The sequence below is a fragment of the Nipponia nippon genome, unplaced genomic scaffold, assembly GCF_047370975.1.
Source record: "Nipponia nippon isolate SJK-2023a ecotype South Korea unplaced genomic scaffold, ASM4737097v1 scaffold_9, whole genome shotgun sequence".
NCBI classification, from domain to species: Eukaryota; Metazoa; Chordata; class Aves; order Pelecaniformes; family Threskiornithidae; genus Nipponia; species Nipponia nippon.
Window position 1 is genome coordinate 22,158,867 of NW_028262413.1, and position 14,489 is coordinate 22,173,355.

Consider the following 14,489-nt stretch of genomic DNA (forward strand, 5'->3'; position numbering starts at 1 on the left):
ACAAATAGGAAATTCAGTTTGTGAAGTCTCAAATTTGAATAATACCTCCTAAGTAGACAGCCATCATTTTCTACCCTCGCTTTGTTTTTTTTTTTGGATACTGTTTCTGTTAGCGGACAGCAATGTAGATACTCAGCTCTGAAACACCACCTTCTGCTCTAATGGCTGATACTTCATGGATATGATCCTGTGATATAAATTAAACCCTAGACTGTTGCACTGGGTAATCAATGCCCCTTGTGGATATGAGCACAGTCAGTATGTTCTAAGAGAACAATGCTTAAAACATTAATTTTGAAATGTTTAAATGGGGTCATATTTAAATTAAATCCAACAAACTGTGCACTGTTTCTTTCATAAGCAAAAGGTGCTAGGCAAAGGTAAAAAAAATTATATTCCACTTATTTAAATTGAAGCCTATTTTTAGATATACTGCAAGCTTTTATTGCAGTTTTCTATAAACATGCCCCGAACACCTTTTTTCACATTATTCTCCTTTGCTACATGTGGAAAAATTCAGAGCACCAATAAAAATGAGCTTTCTAAAAGAGCCGCGAAATCTGATATTGCACTTTCAAGCAATGTTTCTTTTATTCCCATTTTATTTTTCCCCAAATTCCCCACCTGGAAGGTAGAAGGCCCTTGAGAGAGGATATAAATGCTGTATTTTTAAAATACAAATGCAAAAGCAAATATATTCAAAATGTTAGTAAGAGATATGCACACACGGGTAGCTCCCTTTGGAATGGATTTGGAAAAAAGTAGGGTCACTGTTTAACCACTGCACTGTGTGCAAGTCCTGCAAAGCTTAGTGTTAAGTTGCCTGATTGGATTCCTATTAGTAGCATACAAGAGACCCCAAAATGGTAAGTTTAAAAAAAAAAAGCCATAAAAAGCAAAGAAGTCTTGGCTGCTGCATTTTCCCCGTGTGGCATGTGGCCAAGCAGTCAAATACCCAAAACTGCTGCCACAGGGCAGGAGGAGATGGGATTGGAGGCAAGCCTTCATCATCACATGCACGTGGACACACAACGAGGAGCTGCTGCCACCTTCATGGTCACCAACATGATAATCTCTTCCTAAACTGAGGTGAAATGAGCAAATTACATTTGGCCTAATGAACACAGGAAAAACTTTGATTTCAGTTTTGGTTTTCTGCTAGCTGATTGCAGCCTGTCTGAAATGGACTCGTGTATTTAAGGAACACAGAGCCCCTTCAACCAAGCTGGGCAGAATATTGAAGACTTTAATCCACAAAGCGTCAGAACAATTCCAACCCATCTCCCACAAAGAATCCATTGTAAAGAACAAAATCCCTTTGTCCTTCAAAATGGGCTCCAAAACCCCTTCTACAGAGGGAAAGCAAGAGAGCAATGACAACTGTGCAGGGCAGTCAAGCACTCTGAATCCAACAGCAAACGACATCACCCATTCAGATGAAAACAAGATAGTCTTTTGACCATTCTATTTACATAGAAAATGAGGAGGACGTGTCAGCTTGCCAATTCCTTACATGCAGGGTTTTACTGTAACTGACGGCAGTAGGCTGAGATATGACCCAGCCAGTAGAAGAGAATGAATTCGAGCTCATCATAAGCACTGCAAGGTTGGATAATACAGATCCTTCGACCCACTGGCTTTGTATTATTCTGAGACACAACCCAATAGTCTTCCTCAGCTGTTGCTCACATGTAGTGTTTTAATAACCAAAAACTTGTGAAGGCTTCATCTAGAAAAGCCCAGAGAACAGTGTGGCTCATGAGATGGCGAGGAAAGGATACCCTATAATTTCCCCAGGGATACGGGTGCTGGTATAAAGAAATATACATAAAAAAATCCAAAATATTACCATCGTTCCTGAAAGGACTGTCTTCCAAAACAAACAGGCACACACCACCACTAAAGGAAAAGATTACATTAATTTCGTGCCTCTGACATTGAAGTTTTTAATCTTGGGTTCATGACATGCAACTAAGGTAAGTAATTTTATGGGGAAAAAAACCTCTCTATGAAGAGATCCACAGAAAAATTTTAGGTAACCACAGAGTACAGGAGCTTGAAAACCATTGTTCCACTAGAAGGTTCAGTCATGAAAAACCTGGTACTACAGAACATTATTAATTCCTCCTCAAAAGGACTTAAGATACTGGATCTGAATTAACGTTCCTACCCACTCCAATAGTCAGCACTACTACGCAGTGACTGGGATCGCTACAGGTTGTCAGATTCAGAGAGATGAAAGGGAGACAACCCTGTGGTGCTAAGGGATAGATGGGAGCACTGTCTAAATCATAGCTGGGCTGCTTATTTCACAAGAAGGAGGGTGGTTTATGGGGCCAAGTTGCAGGGTCACTTAAAATAAACGTTCTCTCCAAGGGGAAGCTAAGGCAGGAAAGATAGAGGGAGGGATTGTGTTCGCTACCAAGAAATGACATGCTGCCCGGACAGCCTTTCTCACAGTTGTCTGGGCACTGAGGGCAGGTTTTCCAGAACTCTTGGAAAAGCAAGGAACAAGCAGAAATTAATGTTTTTGAAGTTATCTTGACAGTCATGGCATTGGAATATGTGAGCAGTACTAAAGTTACACTCTACTTCTCCAAGACCTTTAATTAGGGCTTTGTCTTCCTCCCCCTATACCAGTCTTTAGCCGAGTCTCCCTTCTGATTAACTCAACTCCAGGCTCCTTGTTTATTTATTTCAAAGCTGCAGAAGCAACTCATTCCTGACAAAGCACAGGAAAGACAGGGAAGCGCAGAGGGGTTGATAAAATGAAGGTAACAAAAAATGTCAGTTGTATGTCTGTGATCCACCATTTACATGCTACTAGCTCCACAAGATCCAGAAGTTAAATCTCTCACTAGATTACTATGATATCACCCCCCAGTTAATTATCTGTTAAATGCTTCCCCATTTTACTTGAATGATGTACATCCTAAACATTTCTGCAGATCTCTACCCCCCCTCACACATTAAAGATGTTCCACCCCATAATTAAGCAGGCACTCTATTAAATACCACTGTGAAGTTTTTAATGGAATGAGACAGCCACTTCCAGGGCAGTGAGACACTGCATTAATTAAAAAGGTTTGGAAGCACTGCTTTAGGTCATAAACGGGTTATCAGCTTGCCTGTTTCCGAGTCGTGCATGACCACAGTTGGACTGCTATTTAATTGAAGTTTCTTAGCCCAACTCCTGTTCTGAAGATAATATAAAATTAACTGCCAGCATCAGTGGGCACATTCCTTTTATGCAACTCAACAGGGCTCAAATATAAAAGAACAGACCTGCAGAGGTCCTGCAGCTCAAATAGGGGAACTTAAAATTCTTCCATCCCACTATTCTTTGTAAGAGCTCATTCCTTGCATCAGCTAAAAAGACTCAACTACTTCCACCAAAACAGATTTCATCATCTCAGTTTAGAAGGGGTCCACCATAGATGAACCACAGTCACAAGAGATTTTTAGTCCATAAGCTCCTGTTCCCTCCATGACTGCTGACCAGAAAGCATCTAGTCCACATATCATCAGTCCCAGCTTCAAAGATCAGAGTTTTTATCTGCTTAACTGATGAATTACATTTTTTATTTGCACATCTCAAAACAAACAGGTAAAAGCACTTTTTGTTTACTAACAGATCACAGTAAGGTTTAGCAGCTACAGCGAACTATTACAATCAAGGCACTCTGAGGGTTGCTGTCGGCTTTATCCCTGACTTATGTGAATTTAACCAATTACAGCTCTTTTTCCCCCTCTGTAAATAAGGATAGCATTCACTATTTATTTCATGGGGGTAGCTGACGGTTGAATTAACTAGGCTTCTGTGAGGACTAGGATTCTGCAGAGAGGATTAAATATATATATACACAAATACGTTACAATGAGTATTAAAATGTTGGTTATCATACTTGCTTCTAAATGGACTCATTGAGAAACACTTGAAAACAAATAGGGTAGTGCTCAATTTACTGTACTACAAAGAAAAACTCAGTACCTCTACATATTAGCTGTTAAGGCAAGCATAATGTACCTCAAAGCAGTTACAGTCTTAGAAATTAGGACTTTTAAGGATTTTTAAAGGAAGAGAACTTCAATTTTTTTTTGCTGATGAGCTAAGTTAGATACATTTATTATAAAACACTGATAAGAGAAGCTTTTTCTAAGAGGGAAACTAGTCAAGAATCTGTAAACATCATTGCTAATTCTGGAATTCCTATTTTTGACACCTTTGGTAAATAGCTCAGTAGGATGCCTACAGCAAGACAAGAGCAAAGTGTTCACCTCTAACTGTAGCCACTGGTTTTAGAGTATTCAGCAGGAAAAGTGTGCACGTCAGCATTCTCCCAGCTGGCTCTATGAGATTTAATTTACGCCAACCACAGAGTGACTGCGATAGCTCTCCGAGATGCCACAGCATGAAAACTGAAGGGTGGGGGTTAAACAAGCAGCAATGCACACCAGATGTCTGAGGAGGACAGCTAAAAGATCCGGAGCACAAGGAAGCATATTAAAAAAAAAAAAAAAATCCCCTTCAATGCCATAAATATTTATACTAAATCCAAGAAACTGGCTGAGTTCAAACTTGTCCTACATGAATCATACAGCACTTCCCTCACCCCCTCTTCATTTAATGTGTTCTGTATAAAACCATCACAAAGGAGGTGCCATAGTTATGGCAACTTTTTTTTTTCTATATGCTAAGAGTACTTTTTGTAAAGCTCCTGCTTTAGAACAGATTACTTTCCAAAGAATATAAACAGAACAACTGAATAGTCTTATTTTATTTGGCTAGCTCTTGTGTGGCATTTACTGGTCTTCCTAAATAATTTAGATTCATAGAAATAGTTTCCTTTTGACTGGATAACTTTGATTTTCTTCATATGGCCAGTTAATTACACTTAGCAATGCATCACAGAGAAAACAACTTCAATTTAGTAATCTGGAGCCAAGAAACAATAGTTTTCTGAAAGGTTCTGCTCTGAAAGTGTCAAAACCTGCTAATTTTACAAATATCTAAATTTACTTTCAGAAGTGAGACATACTAAACACTAACAATCAAGTAGCAAAATTGGAAGTCACAATACCATCTCTAAAGCGCAACCAGAGTGCACTAATGCCATTTTTAAAACAAGTAAATACCCATTCCCAAAAAGACAACAGCTATTCCAAAAGATGCACTTAGCAGCTTTGGTTTTCACTCTTCTTACGCAAAGGATTGCTGGGCTGGGCACTCATAGATGGTAAGTACAAAGGCTATTGCCAATCTGCTGTTCTGTGATTTTTGGTTAAAATAAAGCATAGCAAATATTTCAATATTAGTTTATATTCCCATACAACAATGCCATTCCTATCCTGGGCAAAAAAAAAAAAGATAGGCTCATCTATTAAATCTCTCTTACTTCTAACTACAAACGATGCTTAAAGACAAAAAAAAAAACCTATTTCTGCATGCTGAGGAATAAATATTAAGTCTTGCAAACCAGGGAGGTGTAATGCTGAGTGGTTTCCATGCCTGCCCTGTCAAATGGGTTTCCAGGAAAAACTACTGCTTTTTAAACACAACTGGTTCCAAACTTTTCCTGGGAGACCAAATATATTTCCTGGAACCTGCTAGCAACATTTGGAAGAAAAGGAGGAAAGTTATACACTACAACACTTGATTCTCACAGCTGACAAGGAACACTGCAAAATGATGAGGAGTGAAAAAGAACATATCTCAAAATAATCAAAGATAGACTCTTGTAACAATGAGTATTATGAAAAGAAAGGAGCCACATTTTTGTGAAGGAACTAAGTTGGCACCTACCTGCTGAAGGCATACTTTCTTTCCTCCTCCTATGCCACAAAGGCTGTGACATTCCACTTCATCCCAAATATTATCTACCTCCATCCATGTACACTACATTGTGGATGATCTATTCCTCCAACAATAAAATGAGGCACAAAGTGTCACATAACATTTTTGGAGGGAAAAGCTGGACTGCGCCATGCACTACTGTGTTTAACAAGTTCTGGTTTTTAACACTAGCAACAACAAAGTTAAAAAGCAAAGAAAAAAAGTGTTAAAGAAAAAGTTAAAAAAAAAAGTTAAAAAAATCTGATACCAGTGCCATGAAACTTAGGTAAAGGAAACATTCTAAACTCCATTTCACACTTTTGTCTCCACACTCGTATTACTTTTTAACTGAGATTTTCAGGACTTACATTCCTATTAAAACCTGATATCTAAAGATCTTTGATGAAGGCTCACCACCTCATTGAAGTTTCTGGATGACTTTTTCTTTGACTAGAACCAATGCTGTGGTGGTCCCAGGAACACCATTACTTCAACTTCACCAAGGTTATACAAGAAAAAGCTGTATGGAGCTCTTTCCTAACAACTAAAATGCTCCAAGCTTGCCTTACACCTTAGAATCAGTGCCAGTACTGATGTTAAGAATCAAACTCTTCCAAGTCCATCCATCTGTAACATGAGGTTCACAAGTTGACAGAGATAACCCTAACTAAGAGCTCAACTGCCTGTTCAAAACTGCACTTGTAACACCAGTGATGATGATGATGATGGATGATCTGTGGCCTCTCTTTGCATCTCACCATGACTCCTAAGATACCTGTCAGTACACACCAAGCTACATGCGCCATTACATCAACTTGTAGAGGCAGGCATGAGAATGTCCGCTCTTTCTTAAAAAAAAAAGCTGTTAGATGAAGCACCAAGGGAAATCTGCCTCCAGGAAATTAAAACTATGCATCACGGCACTCATGGTGTATATGTTACTGCACCCACAGTGCTGGCATAGGGCTTATACAACAACATCTAGCAGTGCTGCATCACAAAGTCAGTTATATTCCAAAGCGCTGGGCTTTTACTGAAAGGGAAAGGAGACAATGACTCTGTGTGTCCAGCAATCGTTCCATGCTGATTTGTAAAGTAATTTTCAGGGAGATGATACAGACTGCACGATGAAGAAAAAATGGGCTGTCTTTAGAAAAGAAATTAAAACTAAAACTACTTACGATTCCTTAACACTGAAAAAGTATAATACCGTTTTTGTAAACACTCCTCCAGAAACTTGTATTCAACACTACCTCATACTATTATCAGTGAAAAATTATAGGCTCTGTCCTGCTGGATTATTGTTAGTGTAAACAACTTTGCTAAATTGCTTGGCACACTGTCTGCATGCAGCATGTTAAAACTCTGTAGTCTATTCAGCCAAAATCAAATATAAAGGCCCATCTGTATTAATCCTCAAGAAGAAATTAATAGACAACTATTTTCATGCAAAGCAGATATTTAAAAAAGGCAAAATCAATACATATGGATGAACTTCTTCATTCATAATTTTAGATGCCACACAATGAAGACTGTTGTTTAAGCTTTATTTTTTCTCTAACAGTTCTCCATACAATACAGTGCATTGTTCAAACTCTGGAGCAATTTAAGCTTTTTCAATGTCTCCTGAAATCCCTGGATTTATATCCAAAGAGACCTGGCACTGTAACAAATTTGACCTGTGAGTAACAAGTTACAGCCTTTAAGCAAATTGCTCATTAACACAGAATTCAACTTACTGCTACAAACCTTGCTACTTTTTATCTCAGAAAAAAACGTGCTGCCTATCTTATCTATTGAAAGTCGTGGGATAACCCACTATTATATTTGGGTTTTTAATTTCCTTGTTTGAGTTCTCAGTATAAATGCTGAACTAGCATCAAGGGTGAGGAGAACAACAGAACTCCAGGGAAAAAAAATGCTTAAGTGTGACCTAAATCTATCTTGCCTTTGATGAATGAGGAAAATAAACTGAATTTTGATGTCAGTACTGAAAAGGATATTCCTAACTTCATGCTAGGAGGAAATGAGTAAGAAAAGCCCAACTGTGAAGCTGGAGCTCTTTGTTTTTTCCTGAAGATAAAAGACATTGAAAAAGCAAAACCCACAGAATGTTCTCTAAATGGGGAACATTCTGTAGGTGCATCTTAATTTACATGACTTTGAACAGAAATTTTACACTGCATTACAAATAAGAACACTTAATTCACCACGAAGGAGATTTTTATCCCATTTAGTATTCCATTAATTCTTGATAGAAGAATAGTGTTAAAGTCATTTTATACATTTAGAAACTAAACCAAAAACTTTGGAGTTAATAGGAGAAACTGATGTTACAAACCCAGAGTAAAATGCAAGGTCAGCAAACTGATGGAAACTATTCTTTAGAACTTAAGAAAACACGTTACATTTCATTAAAAAGCAAATGAAGTTAGCAGAATCTGTTTCAGGCTCCTTGTTTGATATCAAACTTCTAAACTGGCCTCTTTGGGAAGATATACATATATGCAAAATGCCTTGCAGTGCTCTAAGAAGATATATAGCCCTGCAAGCTCAGTGCTGTAGCCAACTAATGCTTCATTGCTACAGGAAGTCAGTGAAATAATTATGTAATATGCCACTAACTAATGTAAGCTGTCCTGAAACCAGAAAGGGGTGTTTTCCTATAAATCTGGATCCAATTTTCTTCATTAAAAAAATCCAGTCTTCTGGACTGTCCAGAGAACTCTGTATAACTATTTTGAGTGCTCCAAGTCTCATAACATGCCTGGGGGATTTCTTAGCATCTTATTGCATTTCTTTATACCTTTCCCAGCACAGCAGTTCAAGCCTTGAGAATGCAGTAATAACACAAAGCATTTGAAAATGGGAGAGAGAGGAAGGAAGGCAGAAATCTGCCTTCCAACACACAACCATCTGTACACTCCCTCAGATAAACAACAAAATGAAACAGATCTACTTGGAGACTGCCCCTTCTCATACATATTCTATTGGAAACGAGGAGCCAAAACTTGCTAGACTGCCCCTGCACTAGTGAAGGAGCAGGATCACCTGTGATGTGTTTTGTTTAACTGAGCCCTCCCGCCATTACCTCACACACAAGGCTCTCCGAGAAAGAATACTCAGCTCAAGTTAAGTGAGTTTCCATTGCAAAACAAGATGCAGATGTTCTACCTCTGAACACACGCCCGGATCAAGTGCTCGTCATTTGATAGGAAGCACTGGGAATGCCAGACTGGTACAGAATGGTTCTGCTTCATGGCCTTTACACCTCAGCGAGGACAACAGTCTCCCAAGAGTCTTCTGATGTCTCTGAGCTCATTAGGAAGAAAACAATGGTAAGAAAGCACTACTCATTAAACTGCCCATTGTTGATCACTGGCAGCAAATGTTTAGGAGGATATCAGATGTATTCATGCTAACAATCAGCTTCCACATGCTGAGTCAACAATTCTCTAATTATTTCTTTTTTTCTTTCTTACTACACCAAATATATTACCATAAATTGCTTGAAGTGGTTGATCATTGCTAATACAACTGTCACTTTCCCATTGGCAAAGACTAAACATTCTCATTTGAATGATTTAAAATTTTTCTTTCACCGGAGAGGGAGACAAAACTCAAAATGTTCTCTTTTATGCAACTTGTTAAAAAACCACCATGTTGTTAAAATTAAGATTTTCCTCCAAAAGCATCAGAGCTGAGATTATCATGGGGCACCACAAGGAGCTCAAAGCTAGTAATATTAAGAAAACACTCAAAAGGGCACAAATAATCAGTATAAACCAAACAACTCTGAGGAAAGGAAATGGCTTTGTTCTGTGGTTCAAAGTTATGGACCCTCATTCAAAAACTCTCTCACCTCGTCGCTGGTTATAACCCTTTTGCTGTCTTAATTATATGAGTATGCAGAACCTTCCACCATATTGCAGAATCACAGAAGTGTTGAGGCTAGAAGGCACCTCTGGAGATCATCTAGTCTAAACCTCCTGCTCAAAAACAGGCTCAACTAGGGCAGGTTGCTCAGGACCCTGTCCAGTCAGGTTTTGAGTATCTCCAAAGATGGAAACTCCACAACCTCTCTGGGCAACCAGTGTCAGTGTTAGACCACCCTCACAGTGGGGAGGGGGAATCTTATGTTTGAGAAAACAGTCAACCTCAGTTAAGGTTCCATACTAAAAAGCAGTCAGCTAAATCTGCAACACACCATTACTTCTTTAGGGTTAATGGGAGAACTTCTAGATCTCCCATTTCCACCCCCAACCTCAACAAAAGGACGCTTTTCTGTCCAGAAAGCAGATCCCATCTATATTAGTCACCATTCTACTTTCTTCCCCCAGACCTCCACTGAGTAAGCCAAAATCAGAAACATGGTTTATGAACTAAACAGCACTCTTGTCAATAAATGCTCCCACACTCACGGGAGCATGGTCATGAATGACACTACTTTGGAACAGAATGAGATTAAGACATAGCTGAGGTTTCGTGCACCTACCAGTCAAGGAAGGCCAACCAAGTGCTGGCATTAACTCAGGAGCCTGAAGCTTGCAGATAATAAATTGCTATCTGTAACTCTTGCTGGGCAAGAAAAAGCAGGGCTCGTCTTGGGATGTAAATGATGTTCTTCTACTCCATGTTGAACTAAAGGACTGCCAAATGCATACGATGGAAGAACTTTTCCTATTTCTTATGTACCAATACATCTCTTTCTCCATAAGCTACAGCTACAAATCAGCGGCACATAGTTCCAGTGGCTTGTGCCAGAGGCGAAAGATAAAAACCGCTAGTAAACCTCATAAAATGATAATGACACATTTCCACCAGCATACCAATTATCTCAGTAAGCAAAAGCAAGTGTTTCGAGAGAGATTCTAAAGGAATAAGAAACCCTTCTCATTTATTTCCTGTGGCATACAGGTCCATAATTCTTTGCTCTGAAATTACAAACCTACTTTCACATCGTACAATGTACTGGTATCTTATCCTACATCTGCAAAAGTACTTTTCAGGAAGGCATCTATTTATAAGTCGTTCAAGTATGGCCTTCAATAAATCCTAATTAATTGAGTTTGAAAGGGCACTTTGTTGTCTAATATAGTTACTACCGCAGCAGTGTCTTTGAAAAGACAAGATCCATCACTGCTCACACAACTTGCTCATAAAATAAATACTATGGCAGAGGCATGGAAGATCTGTAGGCATCTCTAAAACACCCTTCAAGTTCACTGCAGATGTTGCCAGTGTTTATACTTTTTAAACCGCTGGGATATAAACACCTCACTATAAACACCACTGAAGTTTTGCTTTTCTTTTCTTCATTTTGTGTGTGTTTATTTTAGTGTTAAAAATGTTAACTTCCATAATAAGGGAAACAGCAACAGATGTTTAAACTAAACAAAGACTGCTATAGCAGGGTGTATTCCTTAAGATGTTATTTTGCTTTTGAACTATTAAAGCTAAGATCTGGTTAAATAACAATTATTGGAGAAGAGGGCGGGGAAAAAGGGGGCTGGAAAGAATCTTCTGTAAATATTAGGCATAATTATAATGAATTGAATTAATGAGCCAAAACTACAGGTTTTCTGCCTTAGTCAACAAAACACTCGGGAACATGTACCACGTAAAGTAGAATTTTATGCAAAACTTCATGGTCTTCATCAGAAGTTGTCAACTGCTTCCAAAGAAAGCACTGGTTACTATAGAGAGCAATGAAAAAGTTAAAGGATCCTGCAAGTTGTTCTTCCTTTTTTTTTTTTTTTTTAAACTAGTTTTCTTGCTTTAACGAAGAAAGCACGGCGATAAGAAAGAGCTTGAAAATTCAACTCTATTGAATCCCAGCTCTGTATTATTCAGTACTGATGGGAAAGCTCAATCTTCTGTAAAAGAGCTTTATTCAAGCAAATATATACATATTTGTGCAGGAAAGAAAAGAAGGAAAAAAAATGAAACGGAGATATTAACGGTTCTACAGGGAGCCCCTGCACTTCCCAAAGGAAAGAAATGTGGCCATGCTGATTTAATGACAGAAAAGATGGTATTTTCCAAAGTGGGTTCAGCTCCCTGGCTTCTGGCCTAGTCTTTTTCTGAAGAGTACGAATAGATAGCTCCTAGTCCTATGTATACTCCTTATTGTTTCTTCCCTGACAACTACAGCAAGTTTATTTTCCAAATGAACATGGAAAACGTTCCTGCTGAATCAGAAGAAAGATTTCTGCGAATGCTTGTGTGTGGCTACAGCAAAAACAGTTCTACTGCCAAGCTGAATTAGCTCAGTGGTGCCTTTCTTTCCAGTCAAAGCCAAGCCATAACCACTTCTTCAAACTGCACGTAGATAAAACTTCACTAGATGAAGAAACTGATTTTACCCTGTCACCTCAGGCAACTTCCAAACAGCACTATTAACGCTCACAATATGAAGAGCAAACGCCAGCCTACGTTAGCTGAAGTAAAATTCAGAGTCCAGCAAAGAGAAATAAACTAGGTTTTCCAACTAGTTGTGTAATTCTCTCCCCAGGGGACTGGAGCGTGGGGTGGTTCTGGGGAAGGAGGGAGGGAGGGAAGGAGGGAGGGAGGGAGGGAGGGGTGTGCGGGGCGGCGGAGGGGGCGGCATCCCGCAGCCGGGGCTCGCCGGGAAGGGGAGGCCGAACAATGGGCAGCCCGCGGCCGCCGCCCGCGGACGCGGGGCCCCGGCGCCCGACCCGGCCGGGCTGCGGGCAGGGCTGCGGGCAGGGCTGCGGGCAGGGCTGCGGGCCGGCAGGGAACACGCCTCAGGCCTCATTGTCCGAAGACGTCCCTCAGGTCTAAAAGCGGCAGCGCCCAACCGCTAGCTTGGATTACAGGTAGAAACGTACGTTAACTCGCACACCCATCTTACGAACGGTTTCTTTTACGGCTCCAGAAATCAGGAAACAACAACAAAAAAATAATCTACCTGCCACAAAAGCAACGTGGTCCTTTAAACTAATCTAACTAATGTGATCTTCAAAGAAAAAAATTAACACCAAAAATACTTTGTAAAAAAAGAACAGAAAAATTAAAAGAAAAAAACATCCTTGCCTTAAACAAAGCCTTACCAACAATACAGACTGCGAGGTATCTCACAACCAACAGCACAGCTTTCCTTTCAAGAGGCAGAATTCATGCTTACAAACAACAGAAAACACACCCGACAAAAGCCGCTTCGTGAAACGAAACCATTACCTTCGTAGCACAGAATGCCAATATTGTTGTTCATCTTGTCCAAGTATTGGTAGTTCAACAGGTCCATCTTCATAAATAGCATTTATCGGGCTAGCAAAAAAGACCAGCTTGTTTGCTTTCGCCCAGGTTGAGGGAGAAGGAAGCCCGGCAAATGGTGCCGAGTACGCTCCCGGCTTCCCAAACTTCACTAGCACAAGGCCCAGCCTTCAGCTAATCAAAACAAAGTATATTAAAGGAAAGTTGGAGGGATTAAAACACACACGCTCTCCCTTCCAAACTTCTGGAAACTACAGTATACTGTGTCCTTCAATACAAAGAACTGTCTAAAAACTTCTCAAGTCCTTTTCCAATTGGGGGGAAAAACAAACAAACAAACAAACAAGGCGGAGGAAAAAAAGAAAGAAAAGAGAAACAAGGGAAATTTCCTAGGACAAAGACACACTAGTTCTGCTCACAGCCCGCTGCAAGTTCACTGCACTGACATGCAGGCTATGCTTGGTATGACTCGTATGTAAACCAGCTTCCTCTCGCTCCCCGGCGGGGAGGACTGCGCATGCTCAGTGAATCCCTGGAGCTCCTCAAATGTCAGGGATATTTTCTGCACAAGATCAGTCTCTAAAAGCACCGAGTGTTTGAAAGAAAGAGGAGGCGGTGGAGGAGAGGCTGTGCAGAAGGGGCCTGGGCAGAAGGGGCCGTGTCGGAGCCGCTCTGACAGGAAGCGGCGCTGCCGCTGCCCGGGCGGAGGAGGAGGAGGAGGAAGGGGGGGAGGCAGGAGCAGGCCGGGGAGCAGCGGGGCCTCCTCCGGACACGGGGCACGGGCCGACCGAGGCACTGTGCAAAAGCACTCCAGAGCAGCTTTTTGGTCGGCCTGCTGAGCAGAACTCGGCTGAATCAATCTGTTTAAAATTAATTATTTCTCTTAAACGTTTAGTTAACTTCCCAGCGTGGCCTCAGGCGTATCCCGATACTGTTGCAGTGAAAAATAATGCTATTTTACGGTAATGGAACAGAACAGCAGCTCTGGTATGATAAAGACAATTAAAACTAAAGAAATGAGGTACAGCGCATATACCTGTATGCATATAGACAGGTGCTGTGTACTCACACGCACACACTGCTACAATTCAATCCATACACTATCACACTTGATTTTTTTTTTTTTTTTCTTAAGGGCTATTAGCAGTTAAACATTCTGTGTTCTGGATTTCCAACAGCTGTTAAAGCTCCAGTTTAGATGACACAAATGATGGAGATCTTTACAGCAGTCGCTCTCATCTCAGGATGTGGTCTGCGCTTGGGCAGCCCGAACCCTGATCACGAAGACTCTAGCTGCTTATACAGATGTGCGTGACTCATCACAAGAGGGCAGAACATCTGTACGGGTGTAAGCATGTGCTAACCTAATGGGCATCAGTTCGCATTTCCTGCGGCTGATGAGCACCTGACGTCTGATTTG

At 40.4% G+C, this 14,489-nt stretch overlaps 1 protein-coding gene across 4 annotated transcripts in view; it reads right to left on the reverse strand.

Annotated features, from left to right (window-relative positions):
* The window catches only part of VGLL4 (vestigial like family member 4), a 106,685-nt gene that overhangs the window by 33,333 nt on the left and 58,863 nt on the right, over positions 1-14,489 (reverse strand). The window contains exon 1 of one of the 4 annotated variants that reach the window (XM_009476704.2): positions 13,034-13,548. The exons of the other annotated variants lie outside the window; for them this stretch is intronic. Coding sequence (XP_009474979.2) covers positions 13,034-13,115 — 82 coding nt within the window. The 5' untranslated portion in view covers positions 13,116-13,548. Of the gene's footprint in view, positions 1-13,033; positions 13,549-14,489 lie in introns of those variants that run through there. 4 annotated transcript variants of the gene reach the window in all.